Source organism: Polyodon spathula, chromosome 11 (assembly GCF_017654505.1).
Source record: "Polyodon spathula isolate WHYD16114869_AA chromosome 11, ASM1765450v1, whole genome shotgun sequence".
Taxonomy (NCBI): domain Eukaryota; kingdom Metazoa; phylum Chordata; class Actinopteri; order Acipenseriformes; family Polyodontidae; genus Polyodon; species Polyodon spathula.
Window position 1 is genome coordinate 42,800,573 of NC_054544.1, and position 13,100 is coordinate 42,813,672.

The window sequence follows — 13,100 nt, forward strand, 5'->3', positions numbered from 1 at the left end:
ATATATACACAGTGCCTTGCAAAAGTATTCAGACCCCTGACCAATTCTCTCATATTACTGAATTACAAATGGTACATTGAAATTTCGTTCTGTTCGATATTTTATTTTAAAACACTTAAACTCAAAATAAATTATTGTAAGGTGACATTGGTTTTATGTTGGGCACACTTCAGTGTACATGCCCTCGAAATGGAAACATATATTAGCGCGAGTGATGTCACAATCTGTCTCTAGATTGTACTGCACATTCATTGGTGCCTGATTTCGAGTAGCTGACTGTACACACTGTTTTTTTCTTGTAGATAATGGATGACATTAAAAAGGGAATCCAGTATGCCTTCCAGACAAAGAATGAGCTGACGCTGGCGATCAGCGGCTCTGGCCACGCTGCCATGGAGGCTGCGCTGTATAACGCGGTGGAGCGCGGGGAGACAGTCCTGATTGGAATCAATGGTATCTGGGGAGAGAGGGCAGCGGACATCTCCGAGAGAATGGGTACACTTTGTACTTCTGCCACACGTTAAGCTAAACACCCGCACTGCACATGCTTAGTTCTGACATCACCCACCCTGTTCTAACTTCTCAAAATCAGTCCCCAAACCAGTAACAGATGTCAGCCTATTCAATATTAATTCAGAAAATGACTATAACTTATGGTAGGCCTCTACTTTGTCTTTCCAGCTTTCCAGCATCATAGTCAAACATACTAAACCCCTGTGCTCACCACAGGGTACTTACTGTAGCCTTGCTGCACTTAATAATATAGAAATCTGTAAAAGGGATATTGCCTCTCATTGTGTTTATCCTTGTTATGTGAATCATTTCTTACCTTTATCAGTTTAAAGCATTCAGTGACTGTATTTAGAAAAAGCATATATGTGAAATGCAGGACCTGTGTTAATAGTTTGGTATATTGTGGTATTGTAAAATAGAAATAGAAACACTCATGTGATACTTACCCAGTCACTGAAGTGTCTTGAGAAAGAAATAAAACACTATGCATCTGAGGAACCTTATTTATCTGGATTCCACAGGTGCAGATGCTAAAAGACTAGTCAAACCACCTGGCGAGTGTTTCACCCTACAAGAAATAGAACAGGTGAAGTTTTATTTTACTTTGTCTACATTTTGCCTGTATTTATACATTCAGTCGGTGTTAAATGTCTCTTTTTAAATCATATTCTAGTTATTAAATCAAGTTTGCATTTCATGGAACCTTTTTGTCAACTGTTTTAGAGAAGGTTAGAAGTTAATTCTCATGTTTCAATGAGGATCTTGTTAAAACACTCTGTAAAGTTTTATAAATTGGTCCCTCAATACCAACTCTAAAAAATGTTTTTGAAAAAAACTGCAACGTAATGAGAAGGTAGCTACTAGGAGGCATGTCCATTAATCCAGAGTAAAAACTGTTGATTTTATAAAATCCCAAATTAACATCTAAACATAACATATAGCAATTAAATATATGAAATGTCCATTATTAACACCCTGTGTACTGACAGTGTAACTGCTCATTGTTTACTATGTGTCTTCTTGCTCCAGGCCTTGTCAAAACACAAGCCAGTGCTGTTCTTCATCACACATGGAGAGTCTTCGACTGGAATAGTGCATCCCCTAGACGGACTAGGAGCCCTGTGTCACAAGTGAGTTAGTTTGGATGAAAAAGCCATTTTGATTGAATTCCCTCCACTAATTGTATACTCAGGTAGCTCCTGCTCCAGGTAACTAATCCTGCATGATGATTCAAACATCAGGTTTCCAAAAACTACTGGGGACCCCAAAAATGTCTAGCATAGCAAACCTGAAATAAGATGTTCACCTAGAGATGATATACAACAACTGGGAGGGAGTGTACTGTATTCCTGGCTAGGGCTAAGGACAGGCAGTTTGGCCTAGCCTACAGTTACAGCTGATGTATTGGGAGACGGACAGAGTGACCTAGTGGTGAAGGTTGGTGACAGGGAAGCTGACCCAGTGGTCAGAGTTGGGCTGATGGCTTGCCTTGGGTTTAAATCTAAGGATAAAGCGTCTGTGCTGCTTGATCCTCTGGCTCAGATGAGGCTTGGCTTTAGTTTCTTCTTTTCTCTCCCAGGTATAACTGTTTGCTTCTAGTAGATTCGGTGGCTTCTCTGGGTGGAGTCCCCATATACATGGACAAACAAGGTATGCCAGCTTCACTGCCTATGCACCTGCCCATTGTGTTGTTTGTGTGCACATGTAGTGGAAACAGAAAGAGGAACAGAAGCCCATTGTGTGCGCATATATATATCAACTTATGACGCAGGACACTTCCGACTCTTTTGCATTATTACCTGCTTCGACTTTACGATCGGTATATCGATACAGCATTTACGACACGGCGAGACCTGAACCACACATCATGTGCGCATGCTTGGTGTCCGAACTGCAGTACCTGCCGTGGTTGCCTTGTCTACTGTCTAGTGTTTTTTTTTTGTTTGTTTGTTTGTTTGTTTTTTATGCATGTAACTTTTTTTGTTTGTTTTTTTTTTAAATTTCATTTATTTGCCGTTAACAATGTCTGATAAGAGCAATTGACTCAAAACAAAACCTAAGTTGTGAACTCCCACTAGATGAGGGGCTTAACTTTGGGCGATTTTAAAAAAGCCCGGTAGGAGCCTGAGAAATATGCGTGTACCATCCGGGCGAAGTGTAAAGAGTTAAATATTTGCATTAGTACAATATAATGGGTCGATTTTGTATAAAAATATATTATTTGGCTAAAGAGTCAGGAACATAACCCCAATTTATAAGATTGTTCCTATGGGAAAATGTGCTTCAACTTACAACGCAACTTGCAGGAACCAATTGTGTGGTAAGTGCGAGGACTGCCTGTATGTGTGTGTGTGTGTGTGTGTGTGTGTGTGTGTGTATACACACACACACACACATATATATATATATATATATATATATATATACACACACACATACAGGCAGTCCTCGCACTTACGACACAATTGGTTCCTGCAAGTTGCGTTGTAAGTTGAAGCACATTTTCCCATAGGAACAGTCTTATAAATACACACACACACACACACACACACACACACACACACACACACACACACACACACACATATATATATATTTTGATCCCAAAACAAATAGATTTGAGTTTGAAGGTTCAGGGTACATTTGAATATGTTTATAATGGATGAAGCCAAAATAAATTAATAGCATTTCCATAAGATTAATTCTTTTTACATTCATTTTATTATAATTGTTTTAATTACCAGTATTGTTACATTTGTACCACATACTACGTTAAACATTTTATTCGTTTACAGTATTTTTTAACTGACTTTCTTTTCCACCCCTGCAGAGATTGACATTCTGTACACTGGATCTCAGAAGGTCCTTAACGCTCCCCCCGGTACAGCTCCCATCTCCTTCAGCGAAAGGGCAAAGTAAGGAGGGTCACGGAGGGGCTCTTAGAATACGGTTATCAAAGCAGCTACAGCAGCATCAAGATGCAATGATTGTTATAGACGCATTTCTTTACAATTGTACATTGTATTTTAAACTGTGCTGTAAAGAGTTTTGGGGAGGGTGCATTATTAATGAGTAATTTAGCAGATGCTTTTATCCAAAGCAACTTTCAGAGATCAGGGGGATGAACGGTGCATCACAACTGCTGCTGCACAGTCACTCCATTAAACAGCTAACACATTTGCAGATTAATTAATTAATTAAAGACATTACTGGATTCGTTTATTTACAGAAAAGGATGAAGGAAGGGGGCGGCATAAAAATGGAATTTAAACTAAAAGCACTTTCTGAGTCTGTTTCCTTTTTTCTGGTTGAAAAACATCTTCTGTTCTTATCTCCTCTCCAGACAGAAGATCTTTAGTCGAAAAACGAAGCCTGTTTCATTCTACCTGGATATGGGCTGGCTGGCCAATTACTGGGCCTGTGATGGAAAACCTCGCATGTAAGATTTGAAATCTTCACTTACAGTACTTTCATAGCTGTCTCTTTGCACAGATGTAGACAATGCAAGCTCTTATGCATTTGTATCTGCACTGCTAACTTAGCATTGCTACAAAATACTGTCACATAAATTGGTAGTGGGAAAATACTTTTGTTTATGAGGTACTTGGAAAGAATAAAATGTAACAGCTTAACAGTTTTGATGGTAAAGATTGTTAAGAACGACTGCCCTCTATTTCATGCCAACTACTGTATATACATATCCTTTTGGTGACATAGTACTGCCCAATGCAAAGCTGCCTGTCTGTGGCTCATACAGGCTTCTTGTTGTTCTGCAGATACCACCACACTGGGCCTGTCTCTGGATTCTTTGCCCTCAGGGAGAGCCTTGCTATCCTAGCAGAGCAGGTGGGGGTGCTGATCAGCTCAGCTAATTCACACCTCAAGGCCTGGTTTAAAGGAAATACTTTCAGAAGCTGTTACAAATAAACACTTATTCAACAATTACTACACTGAGAATGGCACAACATTTTAAATCAGGCTGTAGCGATTCTAAAAGTTTACCACAGTATTTTCGCAGTTTCCCTCCACGCTTTCCCCATCGTTATAGTATGCATGGCATTTACGTTGATTTACAATGTTGATTAATATGTTTTATCACACCTTTCTATCATTCACAATGGTTGCCTATGCTTTACCATGCTTTCAGAAGGCTTTATTTCACTTTGCTATGCTTTTACTGTGGCAAACTTTTATAATGGATGGTCTGGAACTACTTATTGAAGACTGCAGAAGAAGAAACCATTTTAGAAATGAATATGAACATTCATATTGTGAGGTACAGCAGCAACACATCTAAATTATTGACTTGTGTTTAGATTTTCTTCCAAAATGTCATTGATGCTGGTATTGATGCTTCTTTTTTTAAAATGTTAACACTTAATGTAAATGCTGTCAAGAGTTTGAGAGAATTAAAATGTAAATAAGGGTTTTCTTTGTGAAAATGCAATCCTAGTTTTGTTGTATTGCGCACTTTTAATATAAAAAAACCTAATTAAACTGGAAAAAATGCATTAAAAACACAAATGCTGGGGGTTCATTGTCAGCACTGCCCTCTTGTGGTTCTTTGCTGTCAGTGACTGCTTGTTTTTTTACTGCGTCAACCCAGGGCCTGGAGAACACTTGGAAGCACCATCAGGAAATAGCCCAATATTTGCATCAGGGGCTTGAGAAATTGGGTCTTAAACTCTTTGTGAAGGACAAGGTGAGTAGAGTGGATAACCTGAACTGACCTGTGTTAAATTCATGTTTTCTTGGAACAAATTATGTTGATCACAGGCATGCAATTATATAATATGAATATAATAATGAATTACTTCAGAACTCACAGGAAGTGCATATGTGTTACCGTAAGATTTTGTTGTTGCTAGTGCTCATTCTCCCTCAGATAACCAATAGATAAAGAGAGGTTGGGCAACATATTTAAAACGCCTATATGTAGTACATACTTTTGTGTAAATGTGATGATGTCATGAATGAGCCATTCCGGAGAACAGTTTTTACTGCAGCATGTTAGGCGCTAATCACATATTCCCAAAGAACCATTTAAAATACCTTGCGCATCGTGGCGACCTTAGTGTTATACCCTACTGACAGTGTTATGGCGGGTATTTCTTCTGATTTCCAGCCTTCTGTATATGTGGTGTAGAGCTTATCCCCAATTAGTCTTGTATTCTATTCTGTAGTTGCTGTAGCTAAGCACCCTTTGATATCTGTGACGTACTTCTCCTTTGGCCCTTTCTGAACCCTAGACATTGATTTCCTCTTGACCTGATCCATCTCTCTGGATTCTGAGATAAAGAGAGCATTTCCACCCATAAAACACAGAGGCCTGGTCTGCATTGTTTACCTGCTTTCCAACCTTGAAATAAATACCAAAAAAGCAAAAATACAAAAACAGACCTACTGGGGTTCTATTACTGTAAAACAGCATTATATGTTAAAAATCCCCTAAACACCATTTGCTATATTGTTGAAGCCATTTGCCTTAAGAAACATTTTCACTGCTTTTCCTATCAATGTGTAGCTGAAATGTTATTGTAAATGAAACATTGTGACGTTAAACATTTGCTTGGAGTTACTCACCAAAGCTGAATGATTATTAGGTACTATAATGAGTTGATGAGTCGATATTTCTGCTTCCCTGCCAGAACTTGAGACTCCCAACAGTGACCACTATTGCAGTGCCTGAGGGCTATGACTGGAGGGACATCACCACATACGTCATGAAGAGCTACAGCACGGAGATCGCTGGGGGGCTTGGCCCATTGGTAGGGATGGTGAGTATGGGGGGACGTTTCAGGCAAGCATCGGGAATATCTAACTTTGGGGCCTGAGCAAGGAATGGATTTCAGTGAAGAGGCCAGTATAAATATGACCTTTAGGGGTGCACCAGTAATTTCTTCCCCCGAAGACTCAGACAGAGACATGACTGGCACACTAACCTTGCATCAATACAGTACATTGCTGGATATGGAAACACTTGCTGATTTCTTTTTATTTAATCCACGTAGCAATGAGAAATTTTAAAAATGATATTGACACAAACAATTGCTTAATTAATTACCAGTTGGCTAAGACTACATTTACTGTGTTCTGCAACATTTAACTATTTATTGTAAGATATGAGATACAAGAAGTCAATTGATTTCCTTCCCATTGTTGCAAGGGCAGCTGAAAGAAATGTGGTTTGGCTCTTTAAAATGATTGTGGTGGACAACAGTCTTTCTCCTAACCTCTTGGGTCTTTTCCAAAGCTTATTTTTCAAATGGCTTCACTTGCCGTTTGTTTATCTTATACACTAGTGTTTCATAGCATCACTAACTCTGAACTTCTGTATAGTGAACTACTGAATATTTCTCAATATTTCTACGCAGTACATCATATATTATAACTGTCTTTATTTCCGTAAATAGTGTCATTTTTAAGTCTAAATGCATTTTTTAAACATTCTTTCCCAATTAGATCTGTATAGTTGCAGCCCTACAGTGTGCAAGTCAAGTAGTTGAAGTGGAGGCTGAAGAGTTTATGAGTGCTCTGTGTTTCTGTGCACCTTGCAGGTGCTACGGGTTGGAATGATGGGATATAACTGCACAAAGGCCAACGCTGACCTGGTGCTGCAGGCGCTGGGAGATGCACTGCAGCACTGCCACAAGAGCAATGTGTAGCAGCCTGGACAAGCATGGCACACCCAGCTGCTGCTTCAGCCCCACTGACACAATAAAGACAGTATCATACACTGGGCATGGAGCTATGTGTGTCCTGTCTTCTAGTAACAGGGCAATGTGTTTATAATGGGCAGATGCCTGGGCTCCTGACCCATTCAATTTTAAAAAGACTTGCACGTTTAACAAGGCATTGTTTGTCTTTTTTTTTTTTTTTTTTTGTAACCTTTGCAATTAATAAAATCTAAAGAATTATATTGTTAGATTTACTGTATCATTTTCTGCAACAATGTTCAACAAAAACATGCAATTTAACAATTTTAATGACCAAACAATAACCCTGGAAGACATCTATTAAATACCATGGAGTGGGGAGTTAGGTTTCGATGGACTACTATTTAAAAAGTCAAATTGTTACTAGAATGGATATTATGAGGAAGGCCATGATAGCATGCAGTATGTATGCATCACAGTCCTTTTACTTTTTTCTTTTTCTTTTCAGTAATAGAAGTACACAGAAGAAATAACCTTGATAATATAGTATGTATACTTGTTTGACAACCTTTCCAGTTGATATAATAGCTGGACAGCTCTACAGGGATACAACATGTTTTGACCTAAAAAAATGAAAAAGATGCAAACAAGTACAGTCTTCATAGGGCTGCATCTCACTGTAATATTTAGAGACTACCGTGGCTGTGCTGCAGATATAAAGAGCAAATTGCTTGGCTTCTCAAGGTAGCCTAAAAGGACCCTGCTGTGCACTAAAATGCTTGACATCTCAGCCCATTGAATTGAATGGAACAGTTCAGAGACGAATGTCTTACCATTCAATTCAAGATGAACTGTGCATGGTCAGATGCTAGCGTACTTATGGAACAGTTTTTATATTGTGTTGAACCAAAATGTTCTGCTTTGGAACTATTATGTGGAGTGGCTGTTTTGCTGACTGTTCATAATAAATACATACAGAACCTTTTTTGGCTAAAAGACCAGTGGATGGAGTGGCATTTGGACTATACTGTTCTCCAATTATTTCCAGACAGACTAGAAAGGTAGTCAAACAAGTGTACATACTACAATATCAAGGGGATTACCTTCTACCAAATACTACCAATTGTCATTGCAGTCTTTTTGAAAACCTGTTAACTAATTTTAAAAAAAGACACTTCAGCTATAATTAGTTATTATGACTAAAGAAACACTGGTTGGCTATCCTTGGCCTAGAAAAAAAGAAAAAACTGAATCTATTTAGCCCAGAACAAATAATAATTACAGAGGACATCATTTAAATCTTTAAAATTTTAAAAGGAGCTGTAACCCTACCCATTACTTTAACCACAGCACATAAACCACACATACATAATGTAGTATGCACAACAACCAGGACATGAGGACACAGTTAGAAATGAAGTGGAGACAGAGATAGGACAATGGGAAGGAGACAGAGCGGTGAGGGTTTGGAATGAGCTACCTAGACATGTTGTTGAGACAGAATCACTTGGCTCCTTAAAGATCCAACTTGACAAAGTTCTGAGATCAGTCGGCTGCTAGGAACCAGATGAGCTTAGATGAGCCGAATGGCCTCTTCTTCTTATGTTCATCCATGTGCCGAGCAAAGCAAACCATGGTGTCTGTGCAGAAACAACCTTTCCATGAGCTGGCAACTCCATGCTATAAACAACTGAAGGGTGTTGACGATCCCAGAATACATGCTGTCATCTTAAATGAGATTAAGAACTTCTCATTCCTCATTGTTAGAAATATTCGCTCAAGCTCTGATCCAAGTCTGATCTCGTTCTGAAGCCAGATCAGAGCAGGATCAGAACTTTAGCCAAAACTGAGCTCAGGATCAATGCTGGGCCTTTTAGTAAAACCTAACACATCACAGGAGCTGAGCCTGGATCCAGATCAGATCCCCTTAGAATAACCGGCCCCTGACATCATATATCAGCAGTGTGTAGAGAAGAGTATAGAAAAAGAGTTAGAAATGAAATGGTTAATCACAATCTGATAAGCAATTCTCCAGATATATGCAACAATGTTAGTGTGACATACAGATGGACAAATGTACAGACAGACACACACACACACACTTTCATACATCCCTAGAATCTGATACTCTCAATAAGGACAGACAAATAATATTAATGTTAAGGTAACAGTAATAATGTTACGTTTCATGACAACTGGATAAGCGATTCTCCAGACAAATGGAAACCATCTACTCTTAGGATAATAATATCTAAATTGGTTGTATACTTCCACTTAGTTTTTTATACAGTACTGTAGTTTTACAGTCGATACCATTTTCAGAACATGGTATTTATATAGAAGCAACGAGAGGGTGCATGTTTAAAGATTTATGCATTTTATTTAGTATTTTCTTCACAATAATATCAGTAATTTGATGCATGTAGTCTCTTTGATGAGCACTTCAGATTACTGTCACTTATTTAACTCATTCGAGAGTGGAATGTACTTTAGCAATCAATGCATACCGACAGGATGCAGTCTGCCCTACGTAAAAAAAAAAAAAATACAATGATTTGGGTGCATTCAACTTTGCCAAAGACCCTGGGACCCTGGGACTTCCATTATTCAATTAATAACTTTTGAATAGCATCCACTGTACTTGACTTCTTCTAGCACTTGTTCTATTACATCATTGTTCAAATCTTCACTTCTCTGTGAACTTGTCTGACAGCTATACATTAAACATTTCCCTCAATATAGCTTTCGCTGTGTGAAATAATCAAACAAAACTCAGCACAGTGCTCCAATTCAATCCATACAGAAAAACTAGGCGCTCTTAGTGCAGGTGTAGTGCAAGGCAATAATAATGAAAGTGGTGCAGTGTAGTCCAGGTTTGGTGCTGGCCTGTAGCGACAGCTCCCGGTTCGTGTTAGCTATCTGACAATGACTAACACAGACAGTTAGTTTTGACAATCAAACAAAACACTTAACATTCACGATATGTTTCCCAGCTCTCTGTTTCCTTTACCGGTCCTTATGATAACCATAACAAAGGAACAGATGACATCATCACATCCCCTGTTATACCCTTTGTGGCAGGCTGGCGAGTGGAAAGAGGCCCAGAGACAGACTGCAGTTCAAAAAAATAACTATTTTATTATAAGTAAACACAAAATAAACGTGCACAAGGGCAAAAACAAAACAATTTAAACACAAAGAAAGACAAAAAGCAAAACTTACAAAAATAACAATTTCCAGGCTGGGCAATGCCTTCACTGGATTCAAACTTTTTAAATAACCCAAAAAACCCCAACCTGCTTCCTCAGCTCCCTCTCCCCCAAATGAGAAGCAGAGGCCTCCTTTTATATCAGGTGGCTGGGCGCTGATTGATCGTTAATCAACCTAATCAACTAATCAACCCCAGCCACCTGAACATAATAAACCCAGGCAGGCAGGGGAAGTTAACCCCATCCCTGCCAATTTAAAGGGCAGAGCTTTGCTCTGCCACACCCTTACTCACGCCACCTGCAATAGCTAGTTCAATCACGTCTCCTCCAATCCACGACTGATCTTTTGCAGATATGAAAATGAAAATGAAAACCGGAAAACCCAAACATCAATATTGGGTTATTAATTGTATATATATATATATATATATATATATATATATATATATATATATATATATATATATATATATATAGAGAGAGAGAGAGAGAGAGAGAGAGAGAGAGAGAGAGAGAGAGAGAGAGAGAGAGAGAGAGAGAGTTATTAATTGTATTTGTATTATATGTTGGGTTATTAATTATCAAAATCATTTGATGATGTGTCATGAAGACTTTTTTTCAGCCTATTACTGCAGCGCCAACATTACCATGAAGATAAGACAATGCAGAAAACCCACAAAGTGTTTATGATCCATCACCATACAACACTGATCAAGCTATGTCTAGAAACAACTACACAACATCTGACAACCTTGGAGATGCATTTTTGCTACAGTGAATTCCACACTTTGCAGATGCATCACAGCAGGTAATAAGATTAATTGACATGACAAACTAGACAAATCTTAAGCTAGGGTCTCACCACTATCAAGTAATTATCTGCTCCAGCATGTCTAAAGCCACATCAAAATATGTATCCTGCAGATGGCAAAGAGACCACAAGAGCTACACTATATCCATGAAGAACAGACACAAGAATTATTTTGCATGCAATTGATCAAAATAGAAAGTCTGATAGCGTTAGACAGAGAAGAGCTGTAGTCTAAAAGCAGACACAGATGTTACTGTTCTACTGCTCCACTATTTAGAATGTGGCTGAACTTTAATAATAACAGATTCATCCCTATTCAGAAGTTATTTCACCATTTATTCTGCCTGTGCTTTGACAGGCTATGACTCTGTCGCATCCTTGCTGACAGTTCAAGTATTACTGGATCGTGGTGTAGACAGTTTCAGTGACCTTGAAGCATTAGCTGGACTAGATAAGTACCATGGCATTAATGCAGCATGGAACTTTATTGCTGCACTCTATGACCCATAAGGAAAAAGCACAAGAACTGGCTGAAGATCGCTTGGAATCCCTTGCAAAGTGTCCTCCTTGTAAACACAGCATGTACTGTATCGTGTGCTTCTTGGCAGACAGAAGTCTGGGTGTTTGCCCTTATGTATTTCCGGTGTAGTTCCAGTCTATTTTGATGGACCAAGGGCTACAAAGCTTCTACAGTTTGCTTGTTCACAGAGTGCTTAACCCTGCAGTGCAGACTGCAAGTGCAAAGGGAGTCAGTTACTGGGCACAGAACTGTGCCCCTCCCAGGGGAGAAACAAATGTAGCAATGTAACAACACTCACACAAAAAACCAGAGCAGGGCTAAGATGACGTTACGTTAGGGTATGTGTTTATAAACAGAAACAGATTACACATTAATAGCAAATTTTGACATTTTTTAAAACAAAACTTGAATTCAGTCAGTTAAAGTTTACACGTTAATAAATAAATAACTTTCAGTTTTCACTGTTAAAGTTTACTGACAAAAGCCATACATTACAGAAATGCACCTGTCAACCAGTGTGAATTCCAGAGTCAGATAGTTCAGTATTATGTTTTAAGTAAATGCACCACTAGTTATCCGATTCTGATTTTACAGAATGATACAGGACTTGTAATGAACTTTTCCATCCACTCGCCCTCACGGCTAATGAATGGAAAAATCTACCAGCTCTACTCACATTCTACTGGCCCAGGATGTTTACTGATAGTTCACCACATATGCAGAGTTTGTGTTGCAATGTATGTTTAATATATTAAATAAAGGAACAAGAGAAACTATAAAAACAAGCAAATACTGCAATGTGTAAAAATGACATTAATCGTGACCATTGAACATTAATAGTTAGAAAAAATATATAAAACTAAACAGTGTTTCAGTTTGGGACTTATTTCTAAGCAAGTCCCCGTTGACTGTTAGCTTGAAATGTGCTGTTTGTGAATCAGAATATCTCTTCTGATTCACTTCTAAGACAATCTCTTCTTGTTGTGTTTCCTTACTGGCTCTGCCATGCCACTCTCTACTGTCTACTGAAGTCTGACCTGCTGGATCTGCTGCTACCAAAACAGCTCTGGGTTGGGGTGAAGCTTTTCTGAGTTATACAAAAATACATTTGTATTGTATTGTATTGTAAGCCCACAAACTGCACAGTCACTCCTCCTTTCTTACCTATACCAGCTCCTCTTCCATAACAGCACTATCTGTACAACTCTCTGACATCACTGACAAAAACTGCACCTTTTATTTTAGCAATGGTGCATAATGACCCTTACTTGTTTGCCATTCCTGTAAGTGCTTCCTACATTTATCCCTTTCTGTTCACCAACTCTATGGAGAGAACCAAATAAAATCTAAATGAGTTAACTTTACATGTTTTCATCAATCCTCCACCTTTC

General features: G+C 38.6%; 2 protein-coding genes across 2 annotated transcripts in view; both read left to right on the forward strand.

Annotated features, from left to right (window-relative positions):
• zgc:103559 overlaps positions 1–7,430 on the forward strand; it is a 39,602-nt gene extending 32,172 nt beyond the window's left edge. Inside the window, exons 12-21 of the mRNA XM_041264670.1 lie at positions 303–495; positions 1,035–1,099; positions 1,543–1,643; positions 2,093–2,163; positions 3,344–3,428; positions 3,857–3,952; positions 4,290–4,359; positions 5,120–5,215; positions 6,162–6,290; positions 7,071–7,430. The gene's annotated coding sequence lies outside the window, so the exon portion shown is untranslated. The remainder of the gene's footprint in view (positions 1–302; positions 496–1,034; positions 1,100–1,542; positions 1,644–2,092; positions 2,164–3,343; positions 3,429–3,856; positions 3,953–4,289; positions 4,360–5,119; positions 5,216–6,161; positions 6,291–7,070) is intronic.
• LOC121323487 (serine--pyruvate aminotransferase, mitochondrial-like) lies at positions 306–7,178 on the forward strand. Its single transcript, XM_041264572.1, has 10 exons — positions 306–495; positions 1,035–1,099; positions 1,543–1,643; positions 2,093–2,163; positions 3,344–3,428; positions 3,857–3,952; positions 4,290–4,359; positions 5,120–5,215; positions 6,162–6,290; positions 7,071–7,178. The coding sequence occupies exons 1-10, from the start codon at positions 306–308 to the stop codon at positions 7,176–7,178; spliced, it is 1,011 nt and encodes a 336-aa protein (XP_041120506.1).
• Positions 7,431–13,100: the final 5,670 nt, after the last annotated feature.